The 22,323-nt window shown below is 49.6% G+C and overlaps 1 protein-coding gene across 9 annotated transcripts in view; it reads right to left on the bottom strand.

The window, feature by feature from the left end:
• The window catches only part of LOC111156340 (lysine demethylase 2B), a 124,217-nt gene that overhangs the window by 17,832 nt on the left and 84,062 nt on the right, over nucleotides 1–22,323 (bottom strand). For all 9 annotated transcript variants that reach the window (XM_022517107.1, XM_022517110.1, XM_022517109.1 and 6 more), the window contains one exon: nucleotides 2,933–3,157. In XM_022517107.1, coding sequence (XP_022372815.1) covers nucleotides 2,933–3,157 — 225 coding nt within the window. The remainder of the gene's footprint in view (nucleotides 1–2,932; nucleotides 3,158–22,323) is intronic.

Raw genomic sequence — 22,323 nt, 5'->3', positions numbered from 1 at the left:
GCTGCAAAGCACCGGTGACAGCAGAGACAGGTTCTGAACCTGTGCCTAGAACGTGGGGCAGGAGCGGAGCAAGGCTAAAGAGGAAGAGACAGTTACAGGTCATGGCCCACGGCCGGAGTCTTCTCAAAACCAACAGTCCCTACAGATAACAGCCCTTCAATCCTGACAGAATGCAACAGGTCACACGGACCCTCACTCCAGAAAAATGTATATATAGGCATGCACAGAGACAAAAAGCTGTATTTAATTTCAAGGGGACTCCCAAATTTCCTGAAAGCCACTGAAACGACCTGGGTTCAGGTAACAAAAATAGAAGCAACGAAACAAAAACCATATGGGAAAGGAGATAATCCACTGAGTGAAAAGGCAACCCATGGAATGGGAGCAGATATTTAGAAACCGTGTATGTGATGAGGGGTTAATACGCAGAACACATGCAGAACGGCAACTCAGTAACAAAAACACAAACAATCCAATTTAAAAAATGGGCATAGAACTTAAAAAGACCTTTCTCCAAAGAAGCTATGGCCAACACAGACAAAAAAATGAAAAGATGTTCAAAGTCACCAATCATCAGGGAAATGAAGATCAAAACCATACGGGTAACCGCTACCAGCACAACAGAAAACCACACGTGTTAGCGAGATGCGGAGAAAACGGAACCCTTGTGCCCTGCTGGGGGGAACGTAAGGTGGGTCAGCCTCTATGGAGAACAGTATGGGGGTCTCCAAAATAATTAAAAATAGAGCTACTGGGACACAGGGTGGTTCAGCTGGGTTAAGCATCTGACTCTTGATTTTGGCTGGGGTCACGATCTCAGAGTCATAAGATCAAGCCCCAGGATGGGCTCCGTGCTCAGCGTGGAGCTGGCTTAAGATTCTCTCTCTGTCCCTTTCCCTCTGTCCCTCCCCTCACTTGTGTGTGCATATGCGATCTGTCTCTCTCAAATAAATCAATAAAATCTTTTATTTTTTTAAAAAAGATTTTATTGATTTGATAGAGATTACAAGTAGTCAGAGAGGCAGGCAGAGAGAGAAGGAAGCAGGCTGCCCACTGAGCAGAGAGCCGGATGCCGGGTTTGATCCCAGGACCCTGAGACCATGATCTGAGCCGAAGGCAGAGGCTTTAACCCACTAAACCCATTGATTTAGGCACCCCTAAGTCAATAAAATCTTAAAAAAAAAAAAAAAGCTACCATATTATCCAACAATCCTACTTCTGGGTATATATCCAAAAGAATTCAAATAGGATCTCAAAGAGACACTGGGCCCCCCTGTGTTCACAGCAGGATTATTTACAAGAGCCAAGATATGGAAGCAACAGAGGAACAGGTAACAAAAACGCAGCATAGGGGCACCTGGGTGGCTCAGTGGGTTAAGCCGCTGCCTTCGGATCAGGTCATGATCTCAGGGTCCTGGGATGGAGCCCCATGTAGGGCTCTCTGCTCAGCAGGGAGCCTGCTTCCCTCTCTCTCTCTCTCTCTGCCTACTTGTGATCTCTTTCTGTCAAATAAATAAATAAAATCTTAAAAAAAAAAAAACCTGCAGCATATACAAATGGTGAATATTATTCAGCCTTTAAAAAGAAGGAAATCCTGACTGGCTCAGTTGGTAGAGCGTGCAACTCTTGGTCGTGGAATCATGAGTTCAAGTCCCATGTTGGGCACAGAGTTTACTTTTTTAAAAAAAGAAAAGGAAATCCTGACCCATGCTACAATATAGATGAACCTTGAGAACATTACGCTCTGACAAATAAGCCAGTTGCAGAAGAAACAGCACTTTCGGGAGGTACCTACAGCAGTCACACTCAGAAAGTAGAAAGGTGGTTGCCAGGGGTTGGGGGAAGGGAAATGGAGTTGTTCAATGGATATAGGGTTTCCATTTGGCAAGATGAAAAGGTTCCAGAGATCAACTTGCACAACAATGAGTATATAGGTAATAGGACTGCACTGGACACTTAAAAATGGTTAAAACGGTTAATTCTGTTCTGTGTTTTTGACCATAGTAAAAAAAGAAAAAAAACCCACTGAACTAAAACAAAAACACACACAGTATACGTGGAGGGAGAAGGGGGAAGGCGCCCCTGGCCTCAGAGGGGCAGCCGCAGCCAGAGAGAAAGGCGCACCCAATGCCAGGCTGGGCCTTCGGAGCTAACCCAGGAATCCCGTCCCTCCTGCTAAGCCTGCTTTCCCACAGGAGCAGAGAGAGCACACTGTTCCCACAGGGAGGACCCCAGGCCTGCAGCAGCACCCTGTGGAAGGCAGAGTGTGCGTATGTGCCGGACGGGCCCACGGAGACACCCCAGGACCACGCCAAGTTGTCAGAGTCTGCATCCACTGCCAGGTCCTGGAGCAAGGCTGAGGGCAGTGAGAGGGTCCGGAGGTGCTGGCCAGACTCTCTGGCCGCCCAAGCTCCTGGGCACCATCAATCAGTCCTCTTTATCCAGGGCAGGCCCCTCAGGAGGGGCACTGACCTTTCCCCTAGACCTCTGACTTTGAAGGCAGGACAGGAAGGAAGGGAGGGCCTAGAACCATCATGAACTGGACCATAAATGTTGGCAACGGGGTCACAGACAGGACAGGCTGACATCTGTAATGGCAGAGACTTCAAAGTACTCAGCCACCGAGGGGAGGAAGAAGTTCTAGGACCGTCAGCCTAGGAAGAAAAAGGGGCCCAGGACGGCGAAGTGGGCCCCTCAGTCCTGCAATGTGGAATCTGAAACAGCGCGGCTCAGAGCCCCCGTTCTTGCCGCAGGGGGCACCTCTGAGGTGTTTCTGCAACTGGAACACCCACTCTAAAAGAGAGGCCAGGCGACCGACAAGCGGGCGCTGTGGACGCGGACCGGCGCTGGGGGGCGGGCAGGTGCTGGGGCGCAGACGGGCGCTGGGGGGCGGACGCGGAGCCGCCCCAGGGCGCCCGGCTGCCGCACTCACCGCAATGCACTGCCGCATGATACAGCTCTGCTTCATCCGCCCGGGGCCCCCGAACTTCTTCATGTCCTTGCAGAAGTGGCACTCTCCGCACTCGGTCCGCAGGCAGGCCTCGCACTTGCGGCATCGCGTCCGGCGTCGGCGAGCTCCCGCCGTCGTGCGGTTGGCGGCCAACTTCACGGCGGAGGCCGGGCCCAGCTTCCCCTTGGGCCGCCCTACTGCCCGGTTCTGCGGGAGAGCACACGGGATTGTGAGATGGGCCACAGGGCTGGCCAGACACCACGGCGGGGGGCCTGGGGCTCGTGTTCCGCTCCCAACCCCAGGACCTCGGACAGCGGGCCTTACGGAGAAGCAGGGCTTTTACAGCAGTGATCCAACTGAAGTAAGGTCACTGCAGTGGGCCCTACTCCTGTAGGACCAGCGTCCCTATGAAAGGGGCAGTTTGGGCCCAGGAACGGAGGGAGTGTGTGTGGAGACACAAGAAGGAGATGGCCGTGTGACTGGAAGTGTCTACAGGCCAAGGAAGCCAGCAGTCCCGAGGCTGGAAGAGACAAGGCGGGATCGCCCCCCGGGTGTTAGGAGCAAGCACAGTCCTGCCAGCACCTGATTTCAGACTTCTGGCTTCCTAACTGTGAGAGAATATGCTTCTGCTGCTTTAAGCGCCCCGTTTTGGGTACTTCATTCCGGCAGCCCCAGAAAGTGAACAGAGGACACCCTGCTTCTGAGAGCACGTCCTGGTTCAAAGACCCTTCCGCCACCATCAGGTCTCAGCACAGGCACCCCCCTTCCTGCCTCGTGCCAGGTTCTGCATCCCCATGAGGCCACAAAGGGCCACACGGAAGGCCTCTGTCCCCTTGGCCAGGAACACAAACCTCCTCCCTACTCCAGGTGGCTGAGACCTAATCATTCTGCAGGCCCCGGTCTACACTCTGCTTTCTTCTGACAGCCCTCGGTGCCCTCCCTTGTTCTGCGTTCTGGGCGCCTCCTATGGGCTGTGTTCTCAGGGGCCTTCCCTTTGAGACAAGAGCTCAGGAAGGCAGTTATCAAGAGTGTCTTGTCGGGGTGCCTGGTGGCTCAGTGGGTTAAGCCTCTGCCTTTGGCTCGGGTCACGATCTCAGGGTGCTGGGACCGAGTCCCACCTCGGGCTCTCTGCTCAGTGGGGAACCCCCCCTCCCACCGCCTCTCTGCCTGCTTGTGATCTGTGTCAAATAAATAAATAAAATCTTTTAAAAAATATGTCTTGTCACCAGTGTTCTTTGACAAGATTGCCTAGCACAGGATATGCTCAGCAAACCAAAGTCTAGCAGAATGGGACAGAAAGCCTAAGGAGCCTTGGCTTCTGAGCTCTTCTCTAAACAGGCTCCAAACGCTCTTTTCCCGCAACTCAGAAGAAAACAGAGATGAACAGAAGAGCAGTGCTAAAATGCAAAACAGTGAACCAGTCAGCCACTGGTCCTGCCCAGAACCCTGCTGTCTGGGGTGGCAGCCTCAGAGCCCCTTGCCAGCCAGGATCCGTGGGGGAGCTCCCAGGCCAGCTGCCTGGGACACCCTCTGCTCAGGTCCCCCATGCACCTGGGACTGGAAGTGGGAGGGACCAGGATGGTAGTGTGTGTTGTCTGAAGCACCTTTTCCAAGCAGCAGGAGTCTGCTGGAAAACGGTTCATCGGTCGGTGAGACACACTCCTTATCCCAAATTATGACTGAGTTAGCATCTAACGCTTAAAACAGCCCCTTCGGGGGCACCTGGGTGGTTCAGTGGGTTAAGCCTCTGCCTTCGGCTCAGGTCATGATCTCAGGGTCCTGGGATCAAGCCCCGCATCGGGCTCTCTGCTCAGCAGTGAGCCTGCTTCCTCCTCTCTCTGCCTGCCTCTCTGCCTACTTGTGATCTCTCTCTCTCTGTCAAATAAATAAATAAAATTAAAAAAAAAAAAAAGAACCTGGATACACACCAAAATTAGAGAAATTAAAAACAAACAAACAAACAAACAAAAAAAAACCAGCCCCTTCGCGGCCAATTAATCTCAAGTCCGGTCCTAGCCTTTTAATTTTACTTGCATGCCACACCTGGATCCCTAACAAAAGCCCCTCTTGTCAGCTCCCGGGCCCAGAAGTGTGGTTACTCTGTATCACAACAGTGCAAAGGGTCCTCCTTCCAGAGCCCCCTCCGCGCACCACCACAGGGGCTATCTAGAAACCTATAACCACATCAGGAAGAAACACAGTCCACCTTTCCCTGTGAATAACGCCTCGCCATCAGCCATTTCTTCTGCAGTGCAGTGGTCCCTGCAGAGAGCTGAAAATCTCACACCACCCCCCCTTTGGTATTGACACCTTAGATCCTTCCCTCCAATTTATCTTCCTAGCACCCTGCGACATTCAGGGGAGCCTGGCTACTCTAGATCTTTATCCCCCTCAACTTGCTCTAAACTCCAAAGAAGAAAGGGAGACACAAGACCTGGCTCCAGTGGCCCATCAGTCCTCGTCGACCCCACCTGGCCCCTGCTGCTCCCACAGAGCCACTCCACACTCAGTCAGGGCCTCCCTCAGCTGTAGGGTGGCCTGGCCAGCGGCCCTGGTACTGGGGAGGGCCACTGGACCTATACGCCATCAGCTGCGTCGGGCAAGCAGCAGCTCCCACAGAAGCTACACCGTCTCCCGGCAGTGAAGGTCCAGCGGCTCCCTCCCACCAGTCCTTATACCGCACCCCAGTGAGGGCTGGGGCACCCCTGTCACACACAGGAGGAGCTTAGCAGCCCTGACACTGGGAGAGGGATGATCCGACTACACATCACACGCGTCCATTCAGGTCAGGTACTGCTGCCAGACGAGTGGTTAAACACAAAAGTGTTTCAGAATGTCTGGAGTTGAGAATGGTACACAGGGGCCATGGACCTGAACGCTAAGCAGCTGACCATAGAACAGCAAGTGTGCCAGACGGGAGCAGCCGTAAGGATGGCGACGGCAGTGACAGTGGATATTTGCCGAATGCCTGCTACTGTGATCATTTTACATATGATAGGACCTTATTTTCCCAACAAGAACCCCATGAGAGATGCCATTTCTCAGACAAGGAGACTGGAGGGAGAGGTAAAGCAACTTGTCCTAGGTGACAGAGCCCGCCGAGGATCAGCACACAGCCCTGGAATGGGTCCACGGTTAGCGCCTTCCTTCATGCCCACAGCAGGACAGGTGCCAAAAAGAGATACAGAGAAGCACACTCACTTCCAGAGAGAAACGGAAACCAGGAGGGTTTTTCCCTCTCTTCACAGCTCGTAAGAATCAGATTCTACCCCTATAAAGAGCACGTGTCCTGGAAGCAACTCACTCCTCTAATCCCCAAAACACAGGCGACAAGGTGGACAATTCTGAACCTCAAGTCGGGGAGACAGAGGGCAGCCCAGTCCGACCTCCAAGGACAAACTGGGGTGAAGGGCTCAAACTATGATGCCCAGAGCAGGAGAGTCTAAGGACCAGTTGCTTTGGTGAAAGACTGAAAAAATTCCCAGAGTCCAAACCCGGCTCTCCCCTCCCACTCGGGCACGTCAGGTATAAATAGCCTCTGGGCGCCTCTGGCCTAACTCCGAGAAAAAACCTTGGGCCGATCCAGCCAGTGTCACAGAGCTCATATGTGATGCTGAGATGAGCCTACCCTCCAGCGCTTTCCAAAGCACATTCCCACCCAGAGAAGCACTTCTCCAACCCACGGAAAAAACAAATCCTCCTGAGTTCTGATGGCAGCTGAGCCGCTCTGGAAAATGACAGGGCCAATGACAGACAACATCCTGGAAGAGGTGTGAAGAGGCCCTGTTTTCCGAAGACCTCGACTCAGGCCCTCTCCAGCCGGTTGCCAAGCCAAGTCTCAAGTTGCCAAGAGAAGTTCCTGCCGCCCGCAGCTTCATGGCCAGCTTTTGTGGGACGTGGGCGCCAGGTGGCTTGTCAGGAGTCAGCTGAGCAACACCTGAAGTACAGGATCCTAAGACAGACCACCCAGAAAACCAATAGGTGAGAAAGACACTGGAGGGTCTCTGAGAAGGAAGATAAGCCACAACCCTATCATTCTGGTATCAAGCTTCTGTCCTAATCTCTCCTGCATGGTATCTTACGGTTCACAGCCCAATTCTAAACTCCACTCTATCCCACCTTTGCCCCTACTTGTTCAAGTAACCCAGAACGCAACTTTCTTAATTTCGGCATGACCTGGTTTTCTCAGCAAAAAGGAGTGATGGCAGCCACCAACTTTCACTTACAAACCAGCCTTCTCAATCCCAAGGCCACTTGTTGATTTTATCAGCCCAGCTCCACTTGTTAAGGAAATCTGCAGTCCACATGCCCCCCTACACAAATCATAGTATTCCAACAATCTTCTCCACCAGCTACTCCTAAGCATCTTCCTTAAAGGCAACATCAGTCCAGTAGTTCTTTCATTCATTCCACAAATACTTACGGAGTCCCTCCTACCCATCAGATCCTCTCCTCCTGAATATTCATGGACAGAACCTTTTCAATCCCTCATCTCTAAAACTCTGGGGTTAAAATTACTTGGAGTAACCTAAATTAACGAAAAAACATCCCATGTTCATGGATTCAAAGACAATACTGTCAGGATGGCAATACTCCCCAAAATGATCAATAGATTCAATGCAATCCTTATCAAAGTCCCAGCTGGGTTTTTGTAGAAACTGACAAAGTGTTTCCTAAAACTCATGTGGAAATGCCAGGGACCTGGAAAGGCCACAGCGATCTTGAAAAAAGAATAAAGCTGGAGGGGCGCCTGAGTGGCTCAGTGAGTTAAAGCCTCTGCCTTCGGCTCACGTCATGATCCCACATCATCCCACATCGGGCTCTCTGCTCTGTGGGGAGCCTGCTTCCTCCTCTCTCTCTGCCTTGCCTCTCTGCCTACTTGTGATCTCTGTCAAATAAATACATAAAATATTTAAAAAAACAAAAAAGAAAAGAAAACAAGCCCTTAAAAAAAAGAAAAGAATAAAGTTGGAGGACTGATATGTCCTGATTTCAAAACTTAGTACAAATCTACAGTAAACAAGACCATGTGGTACTGACATAAGGACATACAGATCAATGGAATTGAGAGTCCAGAAATAAACTCTTCTAGTATTTATGACCAAACAATTTTCAGTGACCAAGTGAATTTCAACAACTGTGTCAAGACAATTTAGTGGGGGGAAGATAGTCTTTTTAACAAATGGTGCAGGGACATGCAAAAGGAATGCAGCTGGACCCCTACCTTATACTATATGCAAAAGTAACCTCCAACATGGATCAAAGACCTAAATGTAAGAGCTAAAATTATAAAACTTAGAAGAAAACATAAGGGTAAATCTTTATGACCTTAACTTCTTGGATATGACCCCAAAAGTACAGGCAACAAAAGAAAACAGAAGAACTGAACTTCAAAACTAAAAACTTTTGTGCTTAAAAGGGGCACACTCCAGTGAAAAAGCCCAGAGAATGGGAGAACTTACTGCCAATAGTACATCTAGTAATGGACTAGTACCTAGGATATATAAAGAACTGCAACAACTCAACAATAAAAGGACAAACATCCCAATTTGAAAACAGGCAAAGGATTTAAATAGGAATTTCTTCAAAAACATCTACAGGGGTGCCTGGGTGGCTTGGTCGATTAGCACCCGACTCTTGATTTCAGCTCAGGTCCTGACCTCAGGGTTGTGAGACTGAGTATCATGGCAGGCTTGGCGCTGGGCATGGAGCCTGCTTATGATCCTCTCTCTTCCTCCCCCCGCCCCGCCCCCTGCTACATGCTTTAAAACAAAACAAACCCCCCAAACCCATATATACAAATAGGGAATAAACACAGGAAAAGATGCTCAACATCACTAGCCAACAGAGCATACAATCCACACTGGAGACTCATTTCATACATTCACCCACCTGCCTACCCAAGTGTTTCCCGGTTGAGAACTATGTACCAGAGTCAGTGCTAGGCGCTGGGACTACAGAGATGATTATGTTCCTTACTCTTAAAGGCATTATGGTGGGGTGGGGGGGTGGGGAGAGAAAAAAAGATTAACTATGTAAATGCAATGCAATGTGATGTGATAGGACGATGATATTTAAAAGTAACACTGACTGAAGTAATTGCTCTTTTCAACATTTGCCATCAGTAATCTACAAGAAATTATCTCCATTCAGAAGTGAGGAAACTGAGGCACAGCAGAGTTAAGTCATCTGCTTAACGTTATATGGCCAATGAACGAGAAGCCAAGATAGGAGTCTGGGCAGGGGCTCTAAAGCCTGGACCCTGACGTGCTGAGCCTCATCTCACTAGGAAGGGAGGTTCAGAGGAGGGTCTAGACACAGGAGGTAGTGACAAAGGGTCTTAAGGGAGAATAGGCCTCTGCACTGGGACAGAGGTGGGGTAGAGAGCAGATAGTCTAGGCAGAAAGAAGAGTAGTAAGATAGAGATGTGAAACTATGCGGCACATTCAGTAGCCTGATATGGCCATTGGAAAACAGCCTTGAGATGGCAGGAGCCTAATCCTGCAGGGCCTCATAGGACACAGAGAAATGGTGTCCCCTTCAGGAGCAACACGATCACATTCTGGCACATGTGTGAGTATTTTTTGGGAGGCTGAGCAAGGTGAAAGGCAGGGAGAAGAGATGAAGACACTACAGCAGCCCAGGCTGAAGACGATGAAGGCATGGAGAGGGGATGATTCAGATGTTCTAGAAGCAGAACCATGAGGCTGCCTGATCATGGGGTGTACAGGCAGGAAGAGTCCTGAAAAGCTCTAAGGTTTCTGGCTTGAGCAACAGGAGAACACGGGGCTTAGGAGAGGAGAGATCAATGACTCCATCATCCACACGCAGACTCTGAGGGGCCAAAGGATGTTCAAGGAAGGTGGCCGGCAGGCAGGAGGGCCCAGAGCCCATACACAACTGGGAGTCAGCATCAGTACTGTTAAATTAGTTAAATCCATGAGGTTGTCCAGGGAGAAAAGGCAGAGTGAAAAGAGGATCCCGGACACTACATTCAAGACTACAAACATTCAAGGACCAGTGCAAAAGACCAACTTGTGGAGGAATGGCCAGAAAGGCGGGCAAGGTAGCAGAAGGTTGTGTCATCACCGAACCAGGGAAGAATTTCAAGAAGGGAAGACTGTCAAGACGAGTCAGTGAGAACAGTGAAACATGGTTGTGTTTTTACAATTAAGACAGTTCTAGGTTTCCTAGCAAGCTACTCCCAACCGCAGCACACTGACATTGAGCCCCACAAGGGTAGCCACAGCCCCCCAAACATGCTAATGTCATATTCTACTGCATAATACAGATTCATCTCAACATATGCCTGTTCCCAAATCTTCGTGCATAATGGACATTTCAGGAAAAGCCGGATTTTAGCAGCTTCGTGGGGTCTCTTCACACACACCTGTAGACTCCAGGGAGGGCTTCGGTTTGTTTATATACTAAGGGTAAGGAGCAAGAGAATAAAAACACAACAGTTACCAGAAACCCAGGGGAGGAGAGGACCTCTGGAGAATTTGAGGAAAGCTAAGGACCTTTTCCCAGAAAAACGCACACGAAGTCACCAACCTTTGCATAAAATTTCAGGAAGGTTCAGGGATCCCAGTCTTAAAATCTCACTAAGAAGCTATAATGAGTAACACATTAGTTATGGCAGCATAAACTGAGAGATTTTCCTCTTCGTAATTTTCTAATTGTTACTTTTTTTGAAACGAACAACAATCTCTATTATTATTATTATTGTTATTATTTTAAAATGGGCTCCACACCCAGCCTGGGGTCCAACGCAGGGCCTGAACTCATGACCCTGAGATGACCAAGACCTGAGCTGGTACCAAGAATTGGATTCTAACTGACTGAGCTACCCAAATGCCCCAACAATCACTTTTAGTTTAAAATAAGGAACAAAGCTACTTTCAGTTCAAGGGTTAAAAATAAAACAAGATAGAACAAGAATTTTCATTAACAGCCATTCTTTAAGGGGCATCTTCTTAAACTGAAAACAACTAAAGAATTTTCTGACACATTCTGCACTGGAGAAGCAAATCAAGTCCATGGGAGAAGGCCCAGCTAAGAGTGAGCACCGGCAAAGGGCATGCAAGGGGTCTCCTCCCACCCATCATCCCCTCACTCCTGGGAGCAGGGGGGACACTGGCTGCTGTGGGAAGGAGTGGGGCAGACAGGACTAAGGAAGCCTGGTGCTACCCATGTAGGGACAAGAGACTTGCACAGAATGTCAAGATGGAACAGGCAAAATTCTGATGAGGGGTGGTAGTGAGGGGCTAGGTGCAGCTGCTGGAAATTACAACTGGGCAGTAGTAATTTCCCAACAGGGCCTCCACTGGTCTCTTCACACAGCAGGCAGGGAGTGTGCCTGTGTGCCCATAATCCAAGACTTCCACCCCTCTTTGAAGGACATGTTACAGAAGAGTGGGGTCTAGAGCCCACCCAGAGACTCATTCACCTGTGGAAGACATAAATGCTTTTGAGATCCTTAGAGGAAGTCACTGTTCTCAGGCCCATGAAACCCGGAGGCTGGGTAAACTAATGAAGAAGGGGGAGGAGGAGGCAGGGAGCCCTGAGCCACAGCCTGGAGCTTCTGCAAATGCAAGGTCCCTTGCTGACAACCATCCTCTGTTGTTAATATGGGAAAAACCTGCTGTCCTTTGACCTGGCTTAGGGGGCACCTCAATACACCTGTGTGGGACAAATCATCTTAAAGCAAACCTTGAGAACACTGCTGACAGCTCCCGAAGAGCCACACAGAGCTGACTGATGGGTGGAGGAGGAAAGTAATCTGGCTACAGGGAGTACAGGTCCTCTCCTGATGGGAGTCTCTCTCAGGAGTGGCAGACCTGAAAACGTGGTTTTTAGCCCAGAGACATATGAAGTCTTGTCTCATACACTGTCAAAGATTGTATCTACCATAGGCTGCAGGGTGTGGCTAAATTAAAAAACAAAACAAACAAACAAAGCAGGTAACAGGAACCTCAATCCTGAAACACCAAAGCGAAGTCAATGCTGAACACAGGTGTCTTATGAAAGAGAAGATGCAGGAAGGATTAGGCAGATCCAAACCGAACTGAGAAATTTTCAAACCAAGATTTGGTGCAAACCACGACGCCAGAACCATTCCTACAGGGTGCTATACTGACTTGATAAAAGTTCGAAGACAAAACCACTTGGGTTGTCTCCGGGTTAATCCAGTTGGTAAAACCAGTGAGATCCAGGAACACCGTAAAGGTAGATGCATGTGCCTGAAAAATATCCAGCAAAACTCAGAAAACAATAAAGTGTAATGAATAATAAAATTTAACTTCGTTTGTTAGGTAAAACCACTTAATGATGTGTGTGATACAATTTATGTGCAGCACATACAGCACTTCCTCAATCACCCCTAATGGAAGAGGAAAAACGCTCCCACATCTCGGCCTGAACATTCCAAAATATCTTTATTCCACGGAGGAAAGACACCCAGGATTATAAATAAGCATCTTATTCACCTGGTCCCGTGCCCGCATGATAACTCAACCCACCCCATTCCTCGGACAAGTCTACCTAGCCTGCGCCCTGTTGCAAATATTGCGCTGATTACATTTCGTAAATCCTCAACTTTCTTCCCCCGCTTCCTAAACACGAATCTTCGCGGAGTAAATTCACGCTGCAAACACACCCAGGGCTTTGTTTTATACACAGATTTCTCCCCCCAGGTCCCAAGAGAGGCTGCTTTCCCTTCTAAACCCAACGGAGGCCAAATACTGCCATCTGGGGTCACGGCTTCCTCCCGCCTGGCCGCGGCGGAGCGCACTCGCCGGGTTCCGGATTCCCCGCGCCGGCCCGAGGCTCGCACCCCTTCCTGTCTCCGTCTGCCCACGGCGGGCGGCGGGCGCGCGGCGCCCAGACAAAAGCTCGGGCCGTCGGGCCCACGGGCCCCGAGCCGCGGCGTCCTCCAGCCCCGAGGCCGAGGGTCCCGGTGCAACTTTGCAAACAGAAAGGAGGGAGGCGCCGGCGGCCGCAGGTCCGGGTGCGCCCGGAGCGGCCGGCACGCGCGTGGGCCGCGGGCGAGGGCGCGAGGGGAGGGCGAGGCGAGCCCTGGCCGCCAGCGCCGGCGCCCGCAACTTGCCCGCGGGCCATGGCCCGCGCCCGGCAGGGCCCGCCCGACGGCGAGGCCCACATTGTCCCCGCGGCACGGCCGGCCACCCTCCCGCACCGCCGCTCGCACACGCCCCCTGCCCGGGCCGGCTGCGGGGCCCGCGGCGCCCCGGCGGCCGCCGGCCTGCCGCGCTCCTCCACGCCCCGCTCGGGCCCGGCCCTGGCGGCCCCGCCGGCGGCGGCTGCAAAACTTTCTCCTCATCGCGGCGGCGGCGGCGTCGCGGCCGCCCCGGGCGCGTCAGTCGGTCGTTCGGGAGGTCGGCGGGCGGGCGGGCGGCGGGTCCCTCCCTCAGCCCCACCCCGGGCCGCCGACCTGGTCCGGCTCCGATTCATAGTCGTCGTCCTCGGCGCTCACGGACATGGCCATGGCTCATGGTGGGCCCAGGCTCGCGCGCGCTGACATGGCTGGAGCGGCGCCGCCGCCGCCGCCGCCCGCCCGGAGCAGGCTCGGCTCGCCCTGGCTCGGGCTCGGGCTCGGGCTCGGGCTCGGGCGCCTGCTGCCGCGAGGAGCGAGCCGCGCCGCGCGCCTCGCACGCCCGCGCGGGAGGGGGGGGGGGGGGGGCCGGCGGGGGGGGGGGGGGGGGGGGCGGGGGCGCTCATGCATATGCATGAAGCGAGCCAGGAAGGGGCTGGCCCCCCGGGCCGGCGGGCCAATGGCGCGGCCGCGGCGCTTGGGCCGCACACAAAGGGAGCCCGGCCTGCGGTGACATGGGGGCGGGCCCGCCAAAGGCGGCCCCTCGCGGCCGGCGCGCGGGGACTGGGACTGCGTGGGGGCGTGCCCCACGGCCCGCCCGGCCCGCGCGCCACGGGATGCACATGGGTGGCTGCACGCCGCCGCCGCTCTAACAGGAAATGCACGCCGACCTGGGGTGGGGTCTTTTGTGTGGTCCGGCGGGGCGTCTCGCGGGAGCCCCGGGGCGCACAGGCCACGGGGGATGGCTCTGCACGCGACACCGGGCAGGAGTCCCTGTGCACCCGGCAGCGGGCACACGGGCTCCCGGGTTTGCACATGCTCTGGGACCAGGACCTGATGTCCGCGAACCCGGGAGTCCGGTACCCGGAGCTTAGAGGCCCGCTGGCCTGGATACGGTCCGGGGGCCCAGTTTCCCCGGAAAGCGGGCAGTTGGGTTGGGCCGGTCCCCTGACACGGTCCTCGCTGCCCTGAGGTTTGCGTTGGCAGATGGAGAGGGAGTCAGCGCGAAACGTACGGTGGTGCTGGTGGGAGTTCCCATAGAGCTGCCTGAATTGGAGGTTGAGAGAGAGAACGCCCTGAATGCACTCTGCCCCGAGGTGGGTGCCCCACCCTCTTGGACAAGAACCCTCCTTCCGGTGGTGTCCTGGAGGTGCTGTGCGCTGGAGACGATCTCAGAAGGCGATCTCAGAAGGCGTAGAGAGCTACAGGCCTGAACCCAGTTCTCCTAGGAGATTAGCAGCACCCTGCGGCTGGCGCAGAAGGTGTGGGTTTCTAAATTCTTTAGACTGTAAAGGTTCCTCTTAATGCTTAATCCAACAGCAGCCCACTCCTGCAGAAAACTGTTACTGGAAATCCAGACTGAGGTTCATTAAGAAAAAAAAAAAAAAAGTCTATGGGTTTTATGCCCACAGCCCTTATCCTGAAGAAGGTGCTCTGACCATTAACTAGAGGGATCAATGCTGTTTCAAGCATCAAAACCACAGCTAAACTCAAGACAGGGAGTGGGAGGGCTTAGCTGGGTAGCTGGTGCAGCTGTCATCTAACTGGGAGTGTTCAATGACACTGAACATGCAGACCCATACCTGCTCAGTTTCTTCATCTAGAAAATGGGAAAGTTTGCCCAACCCAAGGATGAGCATCCTTCTGCAAAGAGATCAAAGGCTTTCCCAAGAAAAAGCTCATTAGCTGTGAAATCTGGTGATCAACTCTGCAGTACTGTCCAACTGTTATTCATGCCCAGGCCACTGGCCATGAAATCCACTGTGAGAACGGAAGGGACCCATAGGCAGGTCATGGCCTGGGCTTTCAAGGAAGGCAGAATGCGTGTGGCAGAGACCTTGTAAATAAAACTCAGGAGGCTTCCAGCAGGGAGTCGGCAGGAAGGAGTGAATAGGGATGTCAGTTTTACTGAGTGCATTTTGAAGTCTCTATGAAATTTATACACCCACTGACACTATGGGAAGAAATCCCAAGAGACTTGCTCTTTACTGAAACATATCTACTCCGAGTTTCCTTCCTCCCTTCTTAAAGTTTTCACAATCCACTCAAGGTTAACAAAAACAAAAAGCAAAAGCATATCCCCCTCCTCCACCTCACTCCATCCCCAAAGATCTCAGCTTTTAAAAAAAGCTACGGTGATAGACCAAAGTCTGTAACTGATGACCTCTTAGGAGCCACTGTACCTGAAGCCCCTTTTTTAAAAAGGGGAGGGGCTGATAAAATGCTAATCATGCTTTCACTTCATTGTCATTCACTGTGGTCAGAATGGCAAAGGTACAAAGATACCCAAATACCATAATACATCAAGAGAGAGGTAAGGAAGTGGAACTTTTTTTTGAAGGTCTCTCTCATTGCTTATCAGAAGTGCAAGATTACTTAGACCTGTCTTTGGGCTGATTTCTTTTGAACGATTCAAAGCTCTTTTCTGTATTTAAGGAAGTAAAAAGACACGGTTCTCATTTATCATGGCACAAAGAAGAGAAAGGGAAAATGTTGATAAACAGAAGCTGTGGCTAACGCAGACTTCCTTCCACCACACCATTTCTGAACTAAAAGGGGCCTCAACCAGACCCCCTCACTTCACAAGTGAGGAAATGGAGACCCAAAGAAAATGAGGAAGTAGCTCTTAAGCCCAGGGTCCCTTATATAATAATACCACCACCGAGAGACAGCCCCCCCACCACCACCTTCCAAGGATTCAGACAGTAATATCAGCTAATATTTACTAACCATGGTTGAAGGGCTAGAGCCAGTGCTGAGTGTTCTGTACATTATCTCATTTATCCCTTTAAGCAGTCCCATTAGGTATGTACTACTGTTCACCCATTTTATAGAAGAGGAAACTGAGGCATATCGCTGCTCAGAAATGAAAGGACCTGGATCCGAACCCGCAGGCAGCTGGAGTCCGGAGCCTGGAGCCTGGGCTGTTAATTCGACCCCTCCAATGCCTCAGGCCACGGACAAAAGAAAAAGATGCCAGATGAGACCGGATGTAAGAATCCAAGTGAAAAATTCGAACTTAATGTTGAATTAAATTAACTGTCCCTTATTAAATTTTGTAAATTCTGTACTCCCGGTTCAAATTCAATTTCAAGGCAGGTAGGTATGGTTCTGGTAATCTTTGGTAACCAAACTGCTGTCTGATCATCTGTCAGAGGCCAACTCTGAAAGTAGGAAAACCCGATTAAGATATCATATTGCAGTGGGTTCTCTCCAGACATAAGAAGGCTCCTGCCAGCCACTATCCTAACACCTCTTAAAAATTTCTCTTCTGACCTTGCGAAGAACTTCTTAATCTGCTTCCCTTGATCAAGTTTCCTTTAGCTAATCAGCACACACAATTATCCAACATTTGTTTTGTCTTAATAATGTGCTGGACCACATATAAAATACATCATGCTAGCCATGGCCCAGTAGGATTGTGATCTGAAAATTTAGTGTTTACATTGTGCTTTAGGCTTATCCTTCCTCCCTCTTGACCCCATCTTTGAGTGACCCTAGGAGCTGAAAACTCTCCCAGCTCCACTTAGCTAAGGCTTATGTTCTTAGAAAGAGCTTCCCGAAGCTGATGCCACTCGGGCAGTTGGTGCCTGCCCTGAGCCAGGAGGATCCAGAACTTCCACCAAGTGGTGAGGAAATAAACAAAAACACATGGGAGCCCAATCAGCCTTGGTCACAGTGGGCACCCACTCCTCTGTTTTCTCTCCGAGTGTCATTTAATTTTCTGGTCTGCCTATCAGATCATGAGACACCAGGAATGTCCCCTGTTGGCCGAGAGATTGTGCCCAGAATCAGCCACGCTGTCTCCAGTGCAGGCACAGGTGGTGAGTTTAGGTCCTTGGGGACAAGGGACAAGCTGCCCCTGGGGCTCTGGACTTCCCTAGGACAAGGATCTCTCCTACACCTGGCCCCTTTCCTTGGGCCCATGTCGAAAAGGGCATGGCTAAAGCTTGGGAACGTGATTCCCCAGAGGATCAGGGCAGGCAAAGAGAATGGATTCTCTCCGTCCAGACCAGCAGCTGGCGGGCGTTCTCCTGAACCAATGGACCCCATTTGTGTAAACATGTCCCTAAGGAAGGAACAGAAATGAAAGAACAGGCACGCGAAGGGGAGCTTCCTACTGTCCTACTGCAAGTAATAATTTATATTTAACAAGCAACAGAGAATGCATGCTTCAGTTAGTTTACTGTATTTTGCCATTTGTCTCTCTGTCTTTCAATAGGGCTTTCCCCCCTTAATGGCAAAAGGTCTCTTGGAGAATTATTTTTCTAATAAAACATAAATAAGAGGAATTTTTACATTGTGTCACAGTGCAGCTTAGGAGTGACTGCAGGGTAGTCTGGATTATGGTTCAAAGACTGTCTGTGTGACAGACGAAGGGCTGCAGTGATTTCTGCTGAGGAAATTACTAATGTTATTTAATTGCTTTCTATTTTCCCCCTGGAGAGTCATTCCACAAGCATTTAAAAACCACGCATATTTGTCATAGGGGTCCTTAAAACAGACTGAGCTTTCTGTCCAGGGGCGTTCCTCTCCTAATAATGTCTCTTTAGGTTACCAAAATCAACCAACAAATATTTACATTCACTGGAAGATTTGTGATGGGGCATGGGTTTTTGTTTTTTGTTTTTTGTTTTAAGATTAGCTAATTTAACAGGTGATCGGCATTGATCTGAGAAATATTTTCCCCACCATCCACCCCATTTTCAGTTCATTTGCTGACCTAAGGAAGTTACTTCCCTTCTCTACTCATTGCCCTACAAAAATCCAGGCTAAGGCTGAGCACTCAATTTGGATGTGATAAATGAGTTCACTTGACAAACCCCTCTCCCTTGGGTCTTGGGGTGGGGGGATTGAAGGGGCTAAAAATACATAAAATGCCAGCATCATTCTGGCCTACAACCGAGACTTCGGTAACTTAAAAACATTTTTCTTATTAACAAGACCAAATCTTCCGCCCCTTGATTTCCTTCCCAACCAAATCCCCCCTCCCATCATCTGTCTCACCATCATCCAGCTGAGAATCGGGATGCAAAGTTCTGTGTTTTCAAAGTATTCAAAGGAAAACACTAAATCCAAAGATCACTCAAGACAGGGCAGTAAACAGACAGACAAGGCGCAAAACAGGAGTAAAAGTGTGTTTGTTGTCAATGAGTCGCTCTGCTCGCGACAGCCAAACTTCCATTCACTGATGAATGGGTGGACAAAATGCGGAAGAGCTATACAAAGGGATACATATGTATATATTTTTTCACTGGCCACCACTTAAGAGTGATGTTAAGTTCCTACTCCTTTTTTTTCTTTTTTTTTTTTTTTTTAAGATTTTTTATTTATTTGACAGAGAGAGAGAGATCACAAGTAGGCAGAGTTCCTATTCCTGAAAGGTAACCTGGTTGGGATATGTAGGCCCTAACCCTGGGGGTATGTTGAAACTAAGGAAACCAGCGAGTTGAATCTCCTCTTAAAGAAGCTGCTAACAGGCACTGTGGTGATGGGATGGGCTCTGATGGAACTCTGATGCCTTTCATTTAGGGAAGCCTGAGAAATGCAAATGTACAGTGGCTGGTTTGGTGGGTTGTAGGGATAGGGGAACTCTGTCTCTCTCTCTCTCTCTCACACACACACACACACACACACACACACACACACACACGCTTTGACTAGAGCCATAGCTTCTCTTCATTTACCATTCTTGCTTTCCTTGAAAAATGGCTCATTTCCAGCAGGCCAATTTGCCTAGAAAAACCCCCTGGATCTATGAAAAGCCATGAGTTTATCATGACATTCAGTGTAGAAAAAGCCTGACAAGTTCATCTGTTACCATTTGAGGCGGCCATTAAACCAACTTCTTACTTTGAGAATTGGTATTTAAAAGGGAAGGAATTGAGCATGCCTACTGTCTTTTCAGGAATAACTGTGTTTAAGTGTAGCTGCAACTCATAAGGGAAAACCCTGCCCCCCCAAATCCAACTCAGTGATGTAAGCCAACTTTTTCTCAGTAATATTGGGGGGAGGAGGGGAGGGGAGGGAGGAGGGGCCAGCGAATTCACAAGGAAGGGATGATAGACTTTAAAGTTTCATTCTCATCTCCTGATAAAATTATCAAATGATCAGCTGGTACTAAAACCATCGGGGAATGATGGGAGGGGCCCAATGTTTCCCCTTCCAGACTATTCTCCAGAGGAAAGAAGGACAAAGCTAACTGGAATAATGGGGTATCAGATCACCATCACCTTAATCCACAACCCATGACACTGAACTTTAACCAAGCCTTCAGATCTACTTTCCAGTTTACAGAAATTACAAGAGATAGTGGGAAGGCCACATGACACAAGGAAGCAATCACACAAATGCATAGAGTGGGATATTCTGCAGGACAGATGGTTCTGTCTTCTATACAAATCAATGTCCTGAGAAAGGTCTGGATTGAGAGAGAATTGAAAACAGATTCAGTGTACGGGCCTGGATGGGAGCCTGGTTTGGATAAAGCACCTGCGAAGGATGATTTGGCAAATCTCAGTATGACCAGGCATTAGGTGGCATTAAGGAACTGTAAATTTTGGTAACATGTAATCACACGGACTTTAGCTGTGTAGAAAAATAGTCTTTTGCAGAGATGCAAACTAAGTATCAGGTAGGTAGGGGACACAATGTCAAAATCATAACTTTCTAAAGAATACTTGCGCGTAAAAAAATAAAGGAGTTCAAAGGAGGTGACGCCCATCCCTGCACACCCATTACGGTGGCTGTTCTCAAGACCAGAAAGTCCCAAGTGTCTGCAAGGATGTGGAGACACTGGAGCCCTTGTGTACCCTTGGTGAGCATATAAAATGAAAAAATCATATGGCCACTATGGAAAATGGTACGGCAGTTCCTCAAAAAATGAGACGTACAATTACCGTATGAGCCAGCAGTTCCAATTCTGGGTGTACCTCTCTCAAAGAAGAGTTCACAGCAGCACGATTTACAGTGGTCAAAGCTGGAAGCAACCCGAGTGCCCACAGGTAGATGAATGAACAAACACAATGTGGTCTCTCCAGACACTGATGATACTGTTAGCTTGAAAGGGGAAGTGGGGGGCACCTGGGTGGCTCAGTGGGTTGAGCCTCTGCCTTCAGCTCAGGTCATGATCTCAGGGTCCTGGGATCAAGCCCTACATCAGGCTCCCTGCTCAGCAAGGAGCCTGCTTCCTCTCCCCACTTGTGATCTCTCTCTCTCTCTCTCTCTCTCTGTCAAATAAATAAAAATAAAATAAAATAAAATGAAAGGGGAAGGGGACTCAGACACCTGCTACAACCTGGATGAACCTCAAGGACATTAGGCTGAGTGAAATGAGCCAGTCACACAAGTACTGATAGATACGATTCCACTAACATGAGGTACAGAATTCATAGAAACGGTAAGCAGAAGGGGAGTTGCCAGGGGCTGAGGGAGGAGGAATGGGGACTGAGTGTTCAAGGGGTCTAGAGTTTTACTTGCATATGACAAAAAAAGCTCTGGTGAGGGACAGGAATGATGATTACATAACCATAAGAATGTACTTAATGCCACTGAATATATACCTTAAAAAGGGCTAGTCAATTTTGTTATTTATTTTTTCCCACAATTAAAAAAATATGATAAAAATCAGGGCGCCTGGGTGGCTCAGTGGGTTAAGCCTCTGCCTTCGGCTCAAGTCATGATCTCAGGGTCCTGGGATCAAGCCCCGCATCGGGCTCTCTGCTTGGTGGGGAGCCTGCTTCCTCCTCTCTCTCTCTCTCTGCCTGCCTCTCTGTCTACATGTGATCTCTCTCTGTCAAATAAATAAATAAAATCTTAAAAAATATATATGATAAAAATCAAAGAAAAAGAAAGAAAGCACACCCTCCCCCAGAAGGACAGATCAATCAAGAGGGAGCACTCAAACCCACAAACCACTGGGAGGTACCATCCCGTCCCATAAACATGAACCAAGACAGAACTGAATCTAAACCATCTCAAGTCCCTTCAAAGTGTTTTGCTGTTTCGTTATTTACATGTACTGGTGGAGAAGGTCAGTGGTTTCGAGCAGGTTTTACTATAGCTTTCACTTCTCACCTACCTTCCTCATGTGTAATTAAAATTCCCCTCATCCCAACAAATGCCCTTGCCCTCGTCACCTTTAGAACAAAAAGCCAAGTTAAACAATGCAAATATTTCACCTGTATTCACCTACCCTTCCCTGTTTTTCTCTCAATCATCTGAATTTGGAGAACACATTACCTGACAACATCATCATTCGACAGCATGCACATCCATCCTTCTAACAAAGGCAAATTGTAGAGCGGGGAGGGAGCAGGGGGGAATTAAAGGACATGACAACTTATTCCCCATGTCAGTGATCAAGTATCCTCCTTTAAGAATGGGAAATATATGATGACATTCGACAAAAAGAAAAGTCTGAAGGATAGGCCATTGTTCCAGAAATAAAACCATGATAATGGCAGGCAATCACTTACAGCGGCTGCCTGGCTTTCTAATTACCCCACCAAAGGCAGGAGCCCACAATATTTCAATTGCTTTCCAAGAATTTGTCTTTGGCATTATTAACACAGACAGCTGAGCAGGTTATCAGACTAAGAAAGAAATCTTCGGCTGCAGACTTTAATTACAGGTTATTTCAGCTGAACGCTGACTTTAAGTTCCAATAAAGCGGTTCTAAAATGACACAGATGTTGGCTGAGAAATTCCAGGTGATTTCTAAGTCCAGTGGGATAAAGGAGGAGGCTTAAATCTGAGGGACAAAAGGGTCCAGGAGTACCAAGGAGCACCGAACATTCCATTTAGCATTCCTTCAACAGTTGGTTGGGACTGGGAGATAAAAGTTACAGTAAGGAGAGATCCACACTCTCACCAAAGAGACACAAGCGAAAGAAAGACAGCCAAGAGCCAGAAACGGATTAGGTCCAATTTCATCTTTTAGAAGTGCTAGGAAAACCTTGTGATTGAGTTCATTCATTCAACAAACATTTCCTGGGCCCTTGCAATCTGGGAGCACACATGCATGACGGGATAACAAAAATGG

Source organism: Enhydra lutris, unplaced genomic scaffold (genome assembly GCF_002288905.1).
Source record: "Enhydra lutris kenyoni isolate GAN:26980312 unplaced genomic scaffold, ASM228890v2 scaffoldscaffold46, whole genome shotgun sequence".
NCBI lineage: Eukaryota > Metazoa > Chordata > Mammalia > Carnivora > Mustelidae > Enhydra > Enhydra lutris.
This window is presented reverse-complemented; position numbering and strand designations above follow the sequence as displayed.